This window comes from Hyposmocoma kahamanoa, unplaced genomic scaffold (genome assembly GCF_003589595.1).
Source record: "Hyposmocoma kahamanoa isolate Upper Pololo Valley unplaced genomic scaffold, ASM358959v1 202, whole genome shotgun sequence".
In the NCBI taxonomy this organism is placed as follows: domain Eukaryota; kingdom Metazoa; phylum Arthropoda; class Insecta; order Lepidoptera; family Cosmopterigidae; genus Hyposmocoma; species Hyposmocoma kahamanoa.
In genome coordinates this window covers 9,061,831-9,082,000 of record NW_020653726.1, presented here as the reverse complement: position 1 = coordinate 9,082,000, position 20,170 = coordinate 9,061,831, and the positions used below count along the sequence as shown (strand labels likewise).

General features: G+C 35.8%; 1 protein-coding gene across 1 annotated transcript; it reads left to right on the top strand.

Moving 5' to 3' along the window:
- The first annotated feature begins 1,956 nt into the window (after positions 1-1,956).
- LOC113227027 (39S ribosomal protein L46, mitochondrial) lies at positions 1,957-13,344 on the top strand. The gene is made up of 6 exons (XM_026459887.1): positions 1,957-2,115; positions 2,186-2,357; positions 2,618-2,751; positions 5,319-5,461; positions 10,054-10,179; positions 13,151-13,344. Exons 1-6 carry the CDS (start codon positions 2,055-2,057, stop codon positions 13,295-13,297), a joined length of 783 nt encoding a protein of 260 aa, XP_026315672.1. The 5' UTR covers positions 1,957-2,054; the 3' UTR covers positions 13,298-13,344.
- Positions 13,345-20,170: the final 6,826 nt, after the last annotated feature.

Below are 20,170 nucleotides of genomic sequence, written 5' to 3'. Positions count from 1 at the left end.
ACGCTATCGAACGCCTGCAAATAAAATTCATAAAATATTTAAACTTTCGAACTAATAACATAAGCGATTACAGGAAGTCGTGTAGTAAACATGGCCTCACTACACTCAGCGATAGACGTCGTATGCAGGATGTGGTTGTTTTGTACGATATATATTCAGGAAAATTAGATTGTACCGAATTAGTTAATAGGATTATCAGCCTAAAAGCTCCTAAGAAAAGGTCACGTCATACGCAGCTTTTTCACGTACCGCTTGTACGGACAAACTACGAGGCTAACGACATGACCGTGAGATTGCCTAAAACATACAACAAGTATTTTTCTGACATATTGACCTGTTTTCTACGTCTAGGACTACATTTAAAACTGCTTTGCTTCGAAACATCAGAGGTATAAATAAATAAATAAATAAATTAAAATAATGTATTTATTTCTCATTTTATTAATTAATCAAAGTTAACTTTATATAATTTATTTGAATATTTAACTCAATTACTATAATTGAACCATTTTAATTTAACTTATTTTCTTAAACAGTTTTATTTGCGTCGATTTCGTGCGCCATGTAAGCCGAGTTGTAAGCACTAACGATGCGAGCAGTTTCTTTCATTGTTAGTTTTACCTGCCTAGCACATTCTCTGAGGAAATAGGGGGAGGCGAACTAGACACTCACGCTCCATCACATATACACACACACACACACACACACACACACACACACACATACTTACACAGACCTATACACGACAATTGATATCAGTAATTTACAGTTAGTTGTGAACTCAGTTCTTATTGTACTAATTTAAATTTATTTTTCTACCCAATGTTGTAATAATAATATCACATGTTTTGTATACATAGTGAGTTTCTGTAATTGGCTTTTGTACTGCTTAAACACATTTGTCAAATAAGTATAAGAATGCTGTTGAAACTTTGTTCATTGAATAAAATAAAAAATAAAATAAAATAAATAAATACAAAAAGTTGTTGCTATAAGGTTACTTAATTACTGAACTTTTATGATGTCATTTGACCTAACAAGAATTAAATCACTTTCATTTTTACTAGCTAAGCAATGTTGCTTTTGTTATTTATGACTTTAGAGTGATAAGACCGAATCAGATTTCAAGCCATTTTAATTGCGAAAGAGAGTTATTACTCCGCCACTAATCCACTTTTTTATCAACAGTGGTGGTGTTGGCGTGTTGTCTTTGCAGTTACAGATACGACACTCAATCGGCGACTAAATCTATGCCGTATTAAGTACGTATACCGACGCGGGAGTGGAATTTCAGACAGAGATATCCAGACAGAGAGTCTGTGCCACTCGAGCTTTCCAAATTAATAATCTTTAATAATAAATTCTAAAGATGCGAATGGATGTATATATTTAGGTATATAGAATCATTGAATAGAACCCTGTGATTGTGACCCTAGCCCAGTGTTGGGTCAAGAAAAATTTCCATTTTGAAAATCATATTTTTCAGAAAAATAAATATTTTTCCGAATTATTTCCTATATTTTCATGAGGACACCTGTCTAAAGTTGAAGGTACTGAACGAAAATGATGGACCCATCTCGAGCCATCTTTTTTTAAGAGATTTTTTTCCCCGTTGTCCAATCATTAGAATTCTCCTTTTTCTACTTGCTAACGACACAATTTTATTTTATAATTCAAGCTAAATAAAACTTCAAAAGATATTTCTGAATGACGAACATAATTAGCCTTCCTAATATTAGCCTAAAATTTTGATTTTTCGAATTTTTTTAATGTTCAATTTGTTTTCGGAAAACTACCCAACAGTGCCTTAAAGGCCCTAGTCTCAACTTTTTGGACGAAAAGGCACAATCTAAAATTCTGAATGACAGCTAGAATTAATAAAGGTGCTTTTTGGTTTTATACCATTGCCTTTTCACTAACTGAAAGAAAAGAAATAAGAATTACAAAATACTAACTAAAATCAGCTGGCTTGGAAAATATAAATAATTTAGAAATTACTATATTCTGATTATTTAAGACACTTTTGATTGTATATGTCATTTCTTTAGACAATAATGCTCTACAAAACCCTAATACAAGCAGAATTAAGGATTTGTAGTAAAATTCTATTAAGAGGTAACCTAACAATTGCAACTGGTAACGTTTGCAATCGGTGTCGTTTGTAACGGCAAGGAAAATGTTACAGGTGTAAGTACTACATCATCATGGGACATCGTGACAGGAGTTTGCATCGAACGGCTACCAGTTGTAACTCCACCGCTGAACGATATTCAGAAGAAATATAAGGACATGTTGGCCACCATGGAAATTGAGAAAAGTTTGAAATCTGCTCATGAATTGAGACGTGAACAAGATAAGTAAGTAATTTTATGCTGTTAACACAAAATATGTATTTAATGTAAGTAAGTTTTTAAAACTGGTACCTAAACAGCAAAGCAAAGCAAACAGACTCAATCAAACTCAAACTCTTATTTACAGATAAATAAAACTATAATCGTTGGCTCCACCATCCAAGAAGGTTGGAACCAATACTTTGAAAGGACATTTTTTGGGTGTTTATGAAATTTTCATTCTGATATTTTCAAACTGATAATAAAAAAAATATTAATAATTGTAGAATTCAAGCTGAGCTCCTCAAAAACGATTCTATTGAAGTGGACATGGAAGTTGTTAGTAAAAACACAGCACAGGACTTTGAAGATGCATCCAACGAAGAATTTGCACAGTTCCAATTTGCCAGTATTACTACTGGTAGGTAAATTGTATATTGTAATCCAATATGTATGTCAAAGGTCCACTGTGGTGTGAAATTTTAAAAATATTATGTAACAAGAACAAGTAATTATATAACAGCAATTTCAATTTGAATCTTAGCCAATTGAACATTGTTGATACTTTTCATTTAGACATTTATGTAGAACTTTTTCATACTTTGAAACATAGATCGACATCTCCTATGTAAAGTATGTCAAATTTGCCAAGTTTACAAGGGAGCATTATAATGTTTTGAATCCTCTGAAATGGACATAACACATGACTTAAGCATTTCTCAGTCTTATTGAGCAAAGCTCATTACTCACATAGAGCATTATAAAACCCTTGCTATTGGTTAGATGAACAACCACAATTATTTTACAATTTTAAACTGTCACCTGACCTGCACAGTCTCACTTTAGTTTACCTGCTGGTTACCCCCCATCTGCGTTAGGATAAAATTATAAAATAAATTGTGATTGTTTGTCTAGTTGATATCTACATTTTATAATACTCTATGTGAGTTATGAGCTTTGGCGAATAAAACTGAGAAATGCTAAAGTCACATGTTATGGGGTCATTCCAGTGAAAATGATACTGCGGCTCAAAAAAATAAATTACACAATTTGGTTTTAATTGTATGACTGGAATACGCCCAATAAATCAAATCATTAGAAATTAATGTAATCATCTATGGTGAAACACTTTTTTCTATAATGTTAGCAACAATTTCTGTAGTTATTTGTGCATCTTTCTAAATAAGTTATTATTGTTGAAGAAAATACAGTTTACTAATTTTAAAACAGTGATAAGTGATTGCATGGAAGTATATATGGTGAAGAGTCATTAAAGTTTCAATAAATACTAATTTCAAGTCCCACCTGTCACAATGAAACATAAATATTTTTATTTTAACCAATAAATATGCAATCTATTGGCATTTGCTTCTGTAAAAATAACAATTATGGTAAGGGTAATTATTTTGGCTTGGTTGGGCATTGTGCAGGTAAATAGGAATGTAAAAATTAAGATTTTGCAGTGTGTCCCACCCGTCACAGAGATGAGTAGGACACACTTCTAAACTTTTTACTTTGATTGAATGTTTGTACTTTCATGGATTCGAGTTTTTACGATGTTTGCTTGTTTGTTTGATGTGTAACAGTTGCGATTAAATTGTGACGATTGGGACACCATTTTGTCACAGGTAGGACAAGTTACATTTGAATACCTAGAATTTAAAAAAATACTCTGTTTATATGTAGATCCAACATTTGTAAGGAAGTATTTTATAATTTTTCTCATAATTAAGACATTTTAACACATAAAAAAAACTGACAACATTTTACCTGCTGATTTTTAGTATCAGGAAATTCATGAAAAGTCTGTCTCCACATGTTGTCACTATATATTAGAGCAACATTTCAAAAATTTCATATATTTCGATATGATACAATTGTCATAATCTTCGAGTATGAGGCAGAATTTTTCAAATTTATTAACGCATTTTACAAGCGTGACTTTCATTTCATGTCGTCATAGATAGTCTTTCGGAAAAATAACAGGATTACTTTATCAGTTCTTTAATTGGGGTTTTTTTTTGGGTTAAAATGTCTTAACGATAGATCTTATATTAAACAGTGTAATTTTATTAATTCTGTGTCTTCAATTGTAACTCGTCCCACTCGTCACAAAATCGTGTCCCACCCGTCACAACTTAACATATTAATTTCCTTAATATTTATCAAAGTTATTACTGAAGTGTGTATATAAAATAGAACTTTAACATTCAAATTATCACATATGAAAACTTGCTGAACAAAATATTAATAGTTTGTCTTGATCTTGGCAATAAAATAAAATGAAAATGAAGCCATCAACTCAAACAGGCGAGTGTCGTGAGTAGAAACTTAAAAATTTTGAGTATAAATAAGGTCATAAATTAATGTAAATAAATGGTTGCGGTTAAGTTGCATATCTGGCTTCATGATATTTTCATTTTAAGTCCAATTAACCAATGGTTAGGGAGAAATTACTTAAAGTTCGACAAAAAGGAGTCAAAATGTCCCACCTGTCACTTTGGAATGGCCCTATACTCATTTCAGAAATTTCAAAACTTTAAAATGCTCCCTTGTAAACTTGGCAATTTCGACATACAATATTTTACATAGGAGGGGTTGAGATACTCATACCATTAATAGGCAATAACTTCTAATACAATACTATCTTAACTATCAAGATTGTTCCTTCCTATTATTATGGTGAGTGCAGTCCCAACAATTTTCTATCTCCCCGTTTGTTATAAAATTTTGGAGAAATTTCTAATTTCAGTTATTTTAAATTTAAGCTTTTGGTTCTGTTAGGAACCTGATAGAAACATGACTGTTTTGATTCTCTGAGACCTCTGTGATTTTGAAATTATTTAAATCTGTAATATGTGATTGCACTTTTCTACCTTAGGCCGATGTAATATCAATGCTCACCACCTCATGTACAATTTTGTGACAGTTTTCACCAGTTTTCACCACTGAATAATTATTGAATGAAATAATTAAATCGTTTTACAGAAGCAGATAAAAAAGGTGATAAATCCTCAACAGATAGATTCCTTCAAAGGCACTTGGTGTTGGTCATGCCTCACAAACTTGGCAAAGATATAAAGACCCTCCTGCCACAGGGTCTGTGGAAAGAAGGCGAGACTCTGAGACAAGTAAGAAATATGTGATCAATAACTACATAACAAATTTGATAGGTAATCAGTTATGAGGGTATGTGGTTAAGGCAATTTACAATCTGGGCCCCAGAGTATCTTTAAGAGAGAAGTTTAAAGAAATGAACATTCTTACACTTCTTCATTTAAGGGGTCAATGTATATACGCTTTTACATAGGGCGCACTATAAGTTTCCGAAATTGGCCACTTACATAAACAATATTTAAAAAGTAATTACAACATTTGAATAATGGAAATCTTTGGCTGTAGAATACAGTTTGTTTCATTTGACTGTCACGTCTTTTTATATTGTGGCGTCATTTTATAAATTGGTTGTCTACATCACCATGGATTTAAGTCGTGAAAATTTTCGTAGTATGATTTCTACGACTTTAAGTGTAATTTAACAGCTCAGCGGAGCGAACTTCAAACTGCTTTTGGTGATGAAGCACCATGCAAGACGCCTATGTATAGCTGGTTTACAGAATTCAAATGCGGTCGTGTGTGTGACGAATTTCGTGATGGTCGCCCGTCCACTGCTGTGAACAACATAAACATCGATGCTGTGCGCCGTATACGACATACTATGAGATTCGGGCATCTTTAGGCACAGACATAGTTCAAATACAATCAATACTACACAAACATTTGGGTGTGAATAAGCAGTGCTCTCGGTGGATCCCACACAATTTGACTGAGGCTCAAAAAACGGATCGCGTCACTTAGTGCAATGCCATGTTTACCAGATTCAACAAGGGGCGTCAAATTTGGTGTGGGATATAGTAACAGGTGACGAAACATGGATTTATAGTTACGATCCCAAAACAAAGCAGCAATCGAGCGTATGGGTCTTTCGAGATGCCGAAACCAACCAAAGTGACGCGCGTGTAAAATGCCTCTAAGAGGATGATTGCTTCTTTTTTAAATAAAACTGGACACGTGGCTACTGTTGCTTTAGAGTATCGTTGTACCGTGAATAGTGATTGATACACGACCATTTGTTTGCCGGAAGTTATTGACAAACTCCGTAAAAATAATCGTAAACGCCGTATCATCTTGCACCACGCTAATGCCAGTTCTCACACGGCCACACAGACAAATGAATGTTTGAAGGTGAACAACGTTGACATTATGAGCCATCCCGGGTAACAGTCCCGACCTCGCACCTTGTGACTTTTATTTATTTCCAAAAATTAAGAACCAGTTACGCGGTTACGATTTTTATCACCTGAAGTGGCTGTCGAAGAGTTTGAAAAATATGTTTCAGAGATTGTCACGGAGGAGTGGCATAAATGTTCATTCGTATGAAAAAGTTCATTAACGCTTAACGGAGAATATTTTGAGAAACAATAATTTCATTTCTTACCATTTGTAGTATTTTTTCTTATTCATTCCGGAAACTTATAGTGCGCCCCATGTATAACAAGATTTCTGGTTGATATTCAAAAATTTTATTTACAAGATATAAAACTATAGTGAAACAAAAACTTTACACTAAAGGTTAGCGTCTGCCTACTTAAGTGCCTAGTTAACTCGTTTCATTTGAATCATCACTATTCGTCAACTGCTGAGCACAGGTCCATTTGAATTGTTAATTTTTGTGAGTTCATACATACATTCACTGCATTTAGAATTATGTCTATTAAAAATGCAAAGAGAAGACATATTTTAAAATTATTCACTTTAATTCAATATAGATAATCAAATTCGTCGGTCCTTGTTAAAACGTGTATGAATAAAAACTGATTTCGGTTCTAGAAGGCCAACTGTCATTATACTAATAAACAAGGCAATAACGCAATTAAGTAGTAATCATTAGGCGGTTAACACACTGCTCCGCGACGAAGCGTGTAGCTGCGGTTTTTAACGTTGTACTGAAGTACCTCAGTTTGCTCGGAAAACACGCGCCTTCCAACACACTGACAAAGCTTCTCACTGAACACGTCCTGTTCAGTTGTCTACAATGGGTCTTGACGTCAATGAATTTAGATTTGCTATTGAAAATCGACCAAATTTATCTTTATATTTTCTTAAATCTTTGTAATGAAGTTGAAATGATCCATTTATCGATCTGGTTCGTAAAAAGGGCTGTACCCAATATCTTCGGTGTCTTTTTATTTGAGTAAACAAAAACCAAATAGACAGTATAACTGTGCGTTTTTAATGAATTCTGTATTATTAACCATTCATGTCAAAGAAGGATCTCAGCTACATGTACAATTACTACGGCGAACAACTACGACGTGAATACCTTAAGTGGCGCGGGGTCGCTAGAACGCTGACCACGCATAGATTAAACCGCGCGTTAACGCAGATATGCGTCTCCGCCACCGCGCCCGCGATTCCGCGTCTCGTGCGCGATTCCGCGTCTCGTGCACCGTTGCGTGGCGCGGTGCAGTGTGTTAATTGCCTTAGAAATTACCTTGTGTTAATTGTCATAACATTTACAAATCATATATTTTTTGGCAAAGTTTTACCTTTTTTCACAGTCTATCGATAAAACTGTCGACAATAACTACATGACTATTTAAAATTTTGCATTCTGCAAACGTCGTTTTACTCTGTCTTCAAAAAGGAAAGCTTTGTCAATGGTAATTATTTGAAATCCCCAAAAATCTAGGTTAAAGTACCCAAATTTGGGAGAGCAAAATTCATATACCCCACAAATTTTCCACATCTAATAATATTTATTAATTCTCAGTTTTTATTATATTTTAATTATTGTGGCTATAAATCCATCGCTTAAAAATATATCAAAGAATTAAGAAACTCAAAATTTAAGTATCTAATGGGTGACCATCCGTTTGTAATTATGCAACGACTTAAATTGAGTCCTTAATTTAATATTTAAACTTGAGTGGAAAACCGAGGTGTGAAAGTACCAGTTGGTACAGTTGGCTCGGCTTAGTATGGCAATATCTAATTTCGTTTGTTTTTTCATACCGGGGTCCGGATTAAACGGGAGGTAAGGTCGCGCGCCCAACACACACCTTCTGGTAATCAATTTTACAATTCTGGAAAAAATGCTTCAAATCCTGCCGAATAATTTCATATTAGCGGCTTGCTAAAATTTCTATATAAATGTTGCTATTTAAGCAGGTGATGTGCAATGCTGAAAAAACATCGAAATCGTTTAAATTAATACAAAATAGTGTTTTTATCATCAAACTAGCGACGCACCAGCAATCGATAAATTTAAAAAAATAATCAAATGTTAGGATCCCCACATAGCGCCAATCCCGTGACACGTAATCAATGTGACGATTACAAGTCTTAGTAAAATTTGAAATTTTACCTATTATATAAAGATTATTGCAGTTTGAGGTTGCGTGTCGGCATCGAGTATATAACCAGAAATAGAGGCGAAATAAAATCCATCCCTGGCCATTTAGCCCATGAGTTCAGTGGGCCGTATATATCACTTTTAAATATCAGCTATCGTTTGCGCTGAAAACACAAATTATGAAACTGAAATAGTACAGCGCCAACAACTGACCTATTAGACGGGTGTACGTCTCCGTATATTCCAAAAATGTTCTGTATTTATTGTAATAAAGATAATATTAACAATGGGGGCTGTTCCTTTCGGTGGTGTGGGAAAAACAGCGAAACATCTAATTACGAAACAAACGGAATCACATTTCATCGGTAATTAAATGTTAAATATGTAATTTTCGTCCATTATAGCAAAGCTCAAGTTAAACTGGTCGTTTACAAATGAAACAATTGACGACACGTTTCGAATGGGCAGACAAATCGGAGCGCAGTTGTCACAGTAATAATTTGGCAGAATAATTTTTAAGCAAATTAAATGACATTTCGTCTCTATTTCTGGTTATATAATCGATAAATGCCTTTTTGGATAAAGAACTAGTAGAAATATTGTAATAAGTTAGGTCGCGCTTGCTTTAAACCATGTTTCGAGTGTTCATAATGCAGTACATAAGTTAAAACTGTTTAAAGCGCTATCTAACAATACAAAGAAGTAACAGCTGAATATATTGATCAGTGTTGAAAATGTTATTGTGATACACTGGAAAACCACTAGATGGAGTTACAAAACTTAATGCTTTGATCCACTTATAGTTAATTTATTTATATGTAAAGAGATAGTAAAGAGCATGAGCAATAAATACTAAATATACAGGTATGTACTCTACAATGTACAGTGTACAGTACTTTATACCCTACTACAATGTACAGGTATAAAGAGTAACCAGATAAAGATTCTATAACTAACATTAGTGATAGCTGCAGACACTTTAAATGTAAAAATAAAGTAAAGCTTAAGTAAAAGTAAAGCTTTTTAAAAGTAAAAATATGCTTTTAAACATAACCATGCTGGTCTACTACATAGAGGTCCCGGGTTCGATTCCCGGGCCGGAAGAAATATAATAATAATAAATTTTGGCCATATAAATTTATATGGCCTACATTTATTTCTCTCGTGAATTTGGGTGTAGGTAATTTGTGGTTGTCTATGTGTGTGTCCATGGCACCCGCGAGTGTGTACGTTATTACTATTATATTTTTAGAATCTCTACGCCTGCATTTGATTTTAACTAATTAATGTACTGTGTCTTGTGTACAGACAGCTGAACGAATAGTAAAGGAGCAGTGCGGGTCAGAGCTAAAAGTGCAGTTTCTTTCCAACGCGCCCTGTGGCTTCTATAAATACAAATATCCCTGTGAAATTGTTGGCAAACTTGGCGCTAAGGTAAGTCGCCACTTATGTATATGTAGGGGGAGTCCCTCGAGTACCGGACACTTAAGGTTTTGCAAAAAATAAACAAACTCAGATAATGTTTTATTACGACGTAACATTTTGAGATACACAATCATATTAGACATTCAAATAAATCAACATATATAACTATCGAACAATTTTAACAACTGAAAAAAGAAACTAATCAATGGTCTCGTTTTTGGTATCATTGAAAAGTGGCACCTAGTACCGGGTAAGTATTTATTCAAACCCCTAATATCGGCCAATACCGTTAACATCGAGATTTCTGAAATAAAAACTTAGTCAATTAATCTTTCATTAATACAGCAAACATACTGAAACATAATGTACTCATTATTTAATATAATATACTCCCGGACACATAAATCGCGCCACCTCGCATTTTTGTCGTAAAGGGCAAGAATACAAAAATAGTGTTATCATCGAAGAAAAAGTTTTCGCCGGTTTTGCAAGTCTAAAGTCCCAACAAGGACTTATGGAAAAGACGTTTAGTATACCAGTTTCAAAATTGCATAAAGATTTTTGATCAATCAAACACTGTTTAAGCTTATGACACTTAGTACTGAAAATGCGTGGTGGCTCGAATTATGTGTCCGGAAGTATATAATCTAACATATGTATATAATTTTAAGAAACACGGCCATTATAGACTCAATAAATCAACGCAAACAATAATTCAATTTAGTGAAAACAATTTAAAGATAACTTACAAAATATTACAACGATTACAAACATAGAGATCTGGGCACTGTGGGATATCCGCGCAGGTTTTATGTGTCCATTCTTTACATGACTCACACTGAATCCAGTCTTCTTCGTAGTCTTCGCAACAAACAACACAGTTGTACCTCTCTAGTGGTTTTTCAACCGGCTTTATTTGTCATATGTCTTTCGTCTTTTTAATTCTGCGATTACCTTCTTCTTTTATTTGTTTTTTCATTATATTTTTTTTCTAAACTTCTATTTGGCGAATCAGTCAAAATTTCACTTTTTTCTGCTCGACGTTTCCTTGTTTGTTCTCTATAGCAGCATCTGGTAGTAGAGCAAATTATATAGCATAGAACATTTTGCCAAAATAAGATTGTCTCCCTACTAGGGACCTTGTATGGGTAAAAATATACTTGTCCGGTACTAGGGAATCAGATATTGTCCGAACGTAGGGACACACTATACCTAAGTAAAATTTCGATTACAACAACGTTTATTAATATATTTGCCACAAAAGTATTTCAATGTAAAATGTACCCAATGATTAAAGAAAATGCAATACACGCAATGTATTCTCTCGATGCAACTGATTTCCGTGCGAAATGTGTAGAATGTCATCTGTAAATCGTATCGAGCGAGACTAAGGCCTCCCACGCCGCGGGGGATTTCTTTCCTTTAAGTTTAACGTCTTTTCATAAACGAGAGCAAATGAGAGCATTATTTCATGTTTGGACGTGATCTGTTCGGTACCTACTATGTGCTGTTCGGCGCTAGGGGGATTCCCCCCCCCCTACCGATACATTAGGCACATGACAGTTATATTCAACACTAACCTTGTGATGATGCGACTCTCATCGTCATCCCACTTTTTTATCACCCTTTTCTCTCCGAGAATTTTGATGGGAGTGACGACGACGGAACGAAACGGAGCAATGTAAATTTTTTGTAGCAGTAGAGCTTGTGAATGAGTTGGTCCAAGGAAATACTGCCACCTTACCTATTTCTGCCGCCAAGCAGTAATGTGACTATTTCTGCGTTCCGGCTTTGAAGGGTAAGGGGTGCTGGTGAAATTACAAGCACATGGGACTTGTCAACTTATATGTCTCAGGATGATGGGTGCAGTAGCAGTACCCTTAAGATCTTTACGATTTAATGTTGTGAGTGGCACTGCAACTGCTGTGGATAGACGTGTCGCCACCAGGTGCACGACTTGTTCGTCCCGTCACTTGGTATTATAACAAATAAGTAAGAATGACGGAGAAAAAGAATTAGAAACTATTCAAAATTTTTATTAATTGACCAGAAACCAGGGAACAGGGGGATAAAAAGGTGGGATGACGATGAAAGAGGTCGCATAGCCACAACCTCATCCTGCATTTATTTAATGAAGTAATTTTTATTTTTTTAAAGTGGAATACGTTAAGAGTTTAGAATAGAATACGTTAAAAATGCTGCGGAATCCAAGATTATTTGTGACGAGGCCCTAGTATCAGTGACTGTTGGCATTTATTGACGTTAAATTAATCTTAATAGTTTCTCATATTCCTACTTTGTTGTGCGTCGTATTTTGTTTCCTGTGAGCTTACTTCGGTATACAGTAAAAACTTTATATCAACAATACGTATATTGGCTTGATATTATGTACGCACGTTAGGCTTGTCTAATAGGCGCAAAAAAAATAGGCGCCATGTCGTCGAGTTGCAGACACCAGCCCGTTACACCAAGTACCAAGTAGGCTTGTCTAAATGGATTCTATATGTATAAAACTAGATATTTGCCGATTGCGGATTATGTTCAAATATCAGTAATTTCGGCGCGGAACCGTTCGTTCATTTCCGTAGGCAACTTCAGTTTTTCAACTAATCGATTTCTTTTTGTAATTATAATTGTATAGTTATGATTGTCAAAATATATAGCTTGACGAAATTATTATTTTTAAATACGTCATTTAGAACAACATTATTATTGGCTACGTGCTTTTTAAAATACTTTTTCTTATTTTTATTTCACTGGTATAATTATTGTTTTGAAAATTAATCAGTAAAATGTGTGCCTTAAAACTCATTGTGCGTCGAAATGTTTTTATTCTTTTTATTATCCAACAATAACCCTGTCAAATTCAAGGTGGTCTGATTGCGTTCTTGTCGCTGACTATATAAATTTGGCAGATTTGTCGTCCTTGCCGCCTTTTAGTTGGTACATCTTTAGTAAAATGTCATCGATCTTCCAATAGGTATTTTTCTACTATGCCAACTACAAGAGCGGAAGCGCTCACAGCAAAAGCAAGGCTGAGTGGTTGACTCGCAACGAACTGACGGAAACCTTCCCTGAGAGGTACAACAAATCGGTGCATGATTTTTTAATTGAGGAAACCTATTAGCCTCTATGTATAGTAAGTATAGCAATAAATGTAGATTTATTTACATTTCCGTATGTTTTATTTCCTTAAAATGATTTTGTCAACGTTTCACTAATACGGTATATATAAAATGTTTCTAAGTTACAAGAGAATAATTTTAGTTAAGTTGTAAAGTAAGCAGTTGTTGTAACAGTCGAAGTAGTGCTCGATATAGTTTTATTTCAGTGAATTAATTGTATGATTTAACTACCAAAAAATTTAAAGTTTTGTATTTCTTAATGACTTGGTTTATTACTGTATATACTTTTCAATATGATCTTGATTAGAGAACGAGTCACAGGGTTCGTAAAAGAGAGCGCGCGAGCGCGGGCTCTATATGCCTGAGCTCACGACGACCTAAGCACTAATCGGCTTAGTGCGTTTTCGAAGGACAATTTTTGGCATAAAATTAAATACTTTATTCTGCGCCGTTGCTTAAAAAAAATGTACTTCAGTAAAAACGTTTGTTGTTGTTTCTCTAAAAGCTCGTCTAGTGCGCAAGTGCGCAGTTAGCTTTCGCCAGTCTGTACCGGGAAGCGTTGTTTAGCGAATCCCGCTGCCGGCGCTTCACGGTAATGCATCGAAATAGAATTTTCCTTAAACAATGGACGTGATTTACGGGTAAACATTTTCGGCTCTTCAAGTTTACAGGATTAGCCGAGTACTCAATTTCCAACCTTATTACAAAAGCTTAGAGCGGGCATTGCAAACTTATAGTAGCCAATTTGGAACATGGTCGCAAAATCAGCTCAGAATCTGGTTACTGTTACTCGTGGTTAAGGTTGAGTTTCGCGAGCGTTAGTGGGTTTATTGGCTAAAGATGGAACATGTTAGCTGCAGCGCTCAAGGCTCCCGGCTCTTTTCGGCCTCGTTTACAAACACACCGGCGGCGTGCTGTTTTTCGTTTTGTAAGATGTAACGTTAAATAATTTTCCATGAAAGTAAATACAGTGTGTTATTTCACTTCCACGAATAAGTGAGCGGCAAGAGTTTTGTTTTGTTTTCAAGATTTTACAATGTTGAGGTTGGTTGGGAGGTGTTTATGTTATTCCCTGATTAAAACAATAACACCACCAGTGGGTTACTAGAACGTGTCCGATTTTACCGACGGCAACAGCTTTATTTGAAGTTTAGAAACATTTTGTTGGATTGTTTCGTAGAACACGTTTACAAAAGTATCCTTGTGATTTTCTTCGAATATTTCCTCTGTACCACTCACGTATTTTCGAAAATCTAAACTTTATGCATAGTGATTTATGTAACAGGAACTTAACCATTGATTAATACAATATTTCTTTTTTAACTAAAAATATGAATTTTCCACACAAATAAAACATAAAATATACCTTACATAATAATTCATCTTTACTTAACAGTAAAGAATTTTAGTAATGCAAAAGGTTAGCTTATTAAAAACGTTTAGGAGTCCTGAAGTTCCCGACTCTTAGTTCGGATCGCCCGGGTACCCTGCGGAATGTAAAGGTAGAACACACGCGAAGCCTGCGTTTTGGAACTACCAATGCCTCGTCGGAGAATACACACCTAAGGATACACTAATGTGGCATCAGAATTTATATTGGATGTTGTACTCTAGTATAGGTTTTCAATTCATTTCCTTTCTATATTATTTGCATTTTTTTTATATTTGACAGGAGTTTGTAAATAACGTAAAGTCTGATCATAATAATATAAAACATAGTACGTCTGCTTAAAGGTAAAACCACATTATTGACGTTTTCCACAAAAAGCCACAAAATTTATGGTAAGAAAATCAGAATCTTCCTGTAGGTAAAGCTCAATAAAAAAAAGCTATTAAAATTAAAGTTTTACAGCACAGCTTTATATTTTTATAATAAATACTTAGGCTTTTTGTGAAAAATGTCACTTAAGTGGTTTATTTTTAAGCCGAAATGTTAAAGAATACTTAGCTTAAGACTTTTAATAATTTTCTAACATTTTTTAGTTGTATCTGGCAATGATACACACTCCGTGGTTAATTTATAGTCGTGTGTTCAAAAACACAAGCCATATCCATACTACATACGTGTGGGGTAGAGCGGTCGCTGCGGGGGGCGCTGCCCGCGGCTCCTATCTGTATAATTGATAAAATTCCCCACGCACCACGCGACCAGACCAACATTCCCTAATTTCTACCACCGGCTTATTTTTTACAAACAAAAATGTGTAATGATTTTATAACCATTGATGATGTTGTCAGAAATTCTTTATTTTTGTCCAACTATTTATTGAAGAACTCCATGTCAATATAATTCTTTCGTATTCATTGCGTACATTATAGACGATGATGTTTAATCCACATATTTGAGAGAATGTAAGGCATCAATAAACTCACGTTACTTTTAATAGACCACGTACCTAGTTACCTACCAATGTACAACTCGGCGAGTATCCATATACCTACCGCTGCGATCTCGGTATAATGACAACACGTCATTAAGCGAAGTTAAAAAAGCCCGACAGAATTCACATAATCTGCGTCAAGTTAGATAAAACGGGTAATAGAAACTGAGTGGGCCATTGTTCCAGCTTTAATGGACCACCGAGAGATACGACGGCATTCGCGCAAAAACTCCGGCCGTCAACGCCGCCCAAAAAACGAATACGAAAAACTCATACCGCCATTCAGCTTGGTCTGAGGAATTCGTCAAAGCTTTTTATCTTCAGCTTTCACAGTTTCATGTTGTCCAGTGTTAAATTATATCTTCCAAAAGATCGTTATCTTCTAAAGTGAGATTTAAAGGAATGTTTAATTTATTTTGCTACATTTTCATAAATAAGTAAGTACTTACTTGAGACAATTTTTGTCTGAACCAGCGTTAAGCTAAGTACATAAACTGTCACCGTTTTACATTGCGAATTTGAAGGCTATGTAAATGACGGACGGCAAAGTTTCCAACATAGAATTTTGACATAATAATATTGTAAATATTTAGATTATTTTTAATATTATTATTTTATATTACAATATTATTTGTCTAATGATATTGTAATTATCTAGGTATTTCGTAAACCATACTGTTGAGCTTTCAAGTTTTCATGCATTAATTAATGGTTTTTGGGGACTTTTTTATAGATAAATTTATATAACACGTTTTCTTGAAATTTATTTAGGTACTCAATACTTTATTGCCGTAGGTAGGTACTTGCCAATTTTCCAAATAAACGTTGCAACTACATTTAATGGTTTCTCGGAAAATAGCTTTTCTTACCGTCGTTTATTGTTACCTACATAATACTGTTATTTTTTCATATCAAAAAAATTATTTAAATGTTACTCTAAAGTAACTGCTAAATTGTACCTATAGCAAGTTACGGAATATGAACAATTGCTGTTTGCTATTTAATATAATAAATATTTTTTTCTAAACTCCACAACACTTCTTGCATTTCTCAAGAGAAAGTACCGTAACCGACCCTACATACCTCAGACACGATAAAAATAGTTGGTCAAAGCTGCGCTCAGATAAGGGATAAAGAAGACCTTGCTATTCTCTGTTACAATCTGGGTACTGATACGAGTATCTCAATCCTAAGAATCGTAATGTTGTCAAATAAACTTATCTTAGGAGTCGATTGAAAAGGTTAACCGTAATGGTAAATTAATAGATAGCAGTAATAGTTACGTCAGATGTAGACCGAGGATAGCAAACAATGATGACGAAAATTATCACCGCCTTGCTGTCTGTTAGTACGTGGATATAAAACCGTATGTTTCTTGCAGTAATAGATAAGTATTCTTATTTAGGATAGGACTTTGAGGGCTAATTGCCCCACGTTACAATTTGATAAAATGGGACAAGATTAGTCTCAGGACCTAACGTAAAGTTCATTTATTTTCCTGCAAAAAGCAATTAATGGTAGTAAATTAATACAAGTCAGAAATGCATTATTCAGAAAACGACTTCTTAACAATCACAATTAAAAACCAATCAAGTGTTTATTGCCTACTCGAATGATGGGAGAGCTGTAAGGGAAGCGAAGGCTATATCGGGAGGAATGTGTGCGCGAGGCTTCGAGTGTGCGCAGCGGTCCGCGCTGTGAGACGGGGGAGGAGGGCCTGCGGCGCGGCCAGGTGGGCTCCCATTAGCAGCGGCGAGGCTCGAGCGGCCGCTCTTCATCTTTATGATAATTATTTTCTGTTTGTTTTCGTCGAAGAATCGACCCGCCTCGCCGCCGAACGCTTCTCAGAACCGACTTCCATTGTGGTAAATTAAAGCCGGCCGGACCCCTGCCACGGCGAGAGATAATTCGACAGGATGCCGCATATTATTAATTGCACTATGACTTGTGGAAATGGAGCTTTGAGTTTAGTGAGTCATTCATTCCGGAGGAGCCGTGCCGCCCGCGTGGGAACCTGAGACGCGCGTGATTTACACCCGCACCCACTTTACGAGCCACTCAAATTGTCTCTAATAATAGGCGATTCGATTTTCATGTCGTTTTAATAAAATTCAATTCGTACTCCAGTTTACAGTCGCTCACGTCCCGAATCAATTAAGCTCATACGGGTACAGGTAGAGCGATAAATTTTCAATTAACTGCATTGCGAGTACCGAGCTGGTACGGATCGATCAGTTCGTTAACTAGACTTTAACAAGGTAATAAACAGGGGTTCGAGGCAGACACTAGTGACCAATAAAAAGAGAACCGTAAATAAGCCGAATGCTTGCTATAAAAAAGGGGAACCTCATAATGTTTACAATCTTGTGGCTTTATTCACTTTGTGTTCCAATTTCATGCTAAATCGAGCGGATAAAATCCTCCTTTATCAGTCAGACTCACCGTCTCGGCGTAGTCCGCTCGTCCTCTCTCCGCGCCCGCCGTGTCGCCCGCCGTCCGCGACGGCCCGTCTGTGCGCGGCCGGGCGGCGGACGGCCTGCAGCCCGAAGCCCTCGCCCTGACCCGCCTGTATTTAGCCGCTATTAAATACAAATCTAACATCCGTCCTGCATGACTGAAGCATCACGCGTTGATAGCATCAAATTATGATCATTCCATTCATGAGTCAAAATGAAAATTTGACGAAATATCTTGGTAATGAACTTGCCTATGCTAATGTAGTTAGGTACTTCACTAAATCGTGAAATTATACAGTACAGGTATATAAGAGGCGGTTTGCCCAATAAAATATCCCACTCTACATAGTTATAATCCCTGCCTACTGCAAATAATTGATAATTGGACTGAAACTGTTTATTGAGTTCTATCGAAAGGTGATTGAAGCTTTTCAGTGAGTAGGTACTTCGATTTACGATGTATCGGTGCAGCAACTCGTTGCGTCGAGTCGTTTGTTTTGCGGAATATTTTCCCATGAGTCCCGAAGTGGTTTGGGACGTGAACAGTTGTCGAGTATGCACCGTATGTGAAGTACACACGAGGTTCGAGTGTGCATTGCTTGGTCTCGACGGGTTATTAATTTTATGGTGTCGATGGCCGCACGCACCTGGCTGCAGCGGTCACTGCCGCTGCGCCCGCGCCGCCCCGCCGCCCGCCACCCGTACCCTCACACTCGGGGATCAATCACGTTCCTACTTGTCACACCAGTATTTACTTTTAGACATATTATTGTGTCTATGAAATATCATCAGACTAGAGTGAATCTCATGGTCATCTAATAGTCATGACATGCACTCGCTAAAACACTATTTCTGTCTACTCGGTGGTATTATCAGCTCTTTATCATATTTTACAACAAACAATAATACCGACTGATCAGACAGCTTGGTGCCAGATTGACAACAATTGCAACAATAAAAGGTCAAGGGGCAGTTTTTAAATTAATCAAAATGTCTTTGGTCATTTTACTTATGTAAATGTCGGCAGTAAAAAGAGTAGATAATTTATATATTTGATATTGGAGTTACGACTCCTGTTTCCATATCTACCTAGAAAAACCACTCTACCAATGATCATTGCATAAACAGGGTAATGAGAACATTAGTGAGCTTATTAAGTTTATTAACTCGAAAAAACATTGTCTTAGTAACGCTTTTATAATGAAGTTGTGGATTAGGCAGACATGTATAGAGATGTAAAGAAGTACTAGTGTGTCCGTAGGACTGTGGACAGCATTCCCCTCCTAATCGAACAGGTTGGAGGCTCTACGCATGCATTACAATGTAAATGGCACATTCGTCTACAAATGCCGTACAGAACCTGAATTGTGTAGGTACTCTAGTACCTATATTCAGATACATCATTAACGTCACATGCATGCGTGTACATCCATTGCTGCATTACTGCACTCACAATTTCTTGTAGTTTCATTCTGTCAAAGACATGTAACACGTTTCATAGAATTTGATCAATGAAAAATGATATCAATGGTGTAAGGTGAGGCACAGGTGCAAGCAGTACGAGACAACCGGGCGACAACGGTGATGTGGAAATGTATGTAATACTCTTACTTTACCTGCATGTATTTCTTCTTAAATTGTACTGTACACATATTAGGGTACAAAATAAACCGAAATAATAGTTAGACTCTTAAAACACGTGTTAAAATAATAATTGTTTAATGAAAAAGTGTAAGAAAATCAACATTTGAGTGAAAATACGTTTGAAGTTCCTTGTAAGTGTTAAAACTATCAAATGGCTTGTTAAAAGGGGACTATAACGCTAAGTAGAGCTAATGACGACTAAACGAACTGTTCCCATAGAAGGCGTGCGTGTAAGATTAGAACTCACACATAGAATGGTGTGTTAACTTAGCCGCTCCGGGGTTTCGAGCCTTCCATAATGTAGAAGTCATAATAATGTTTTAACGTTTCGATTCGGGCGAACAAAAGGAAAAAAAGAGTAATCATTTAATGTAGGCGCACACATTTCAAAATA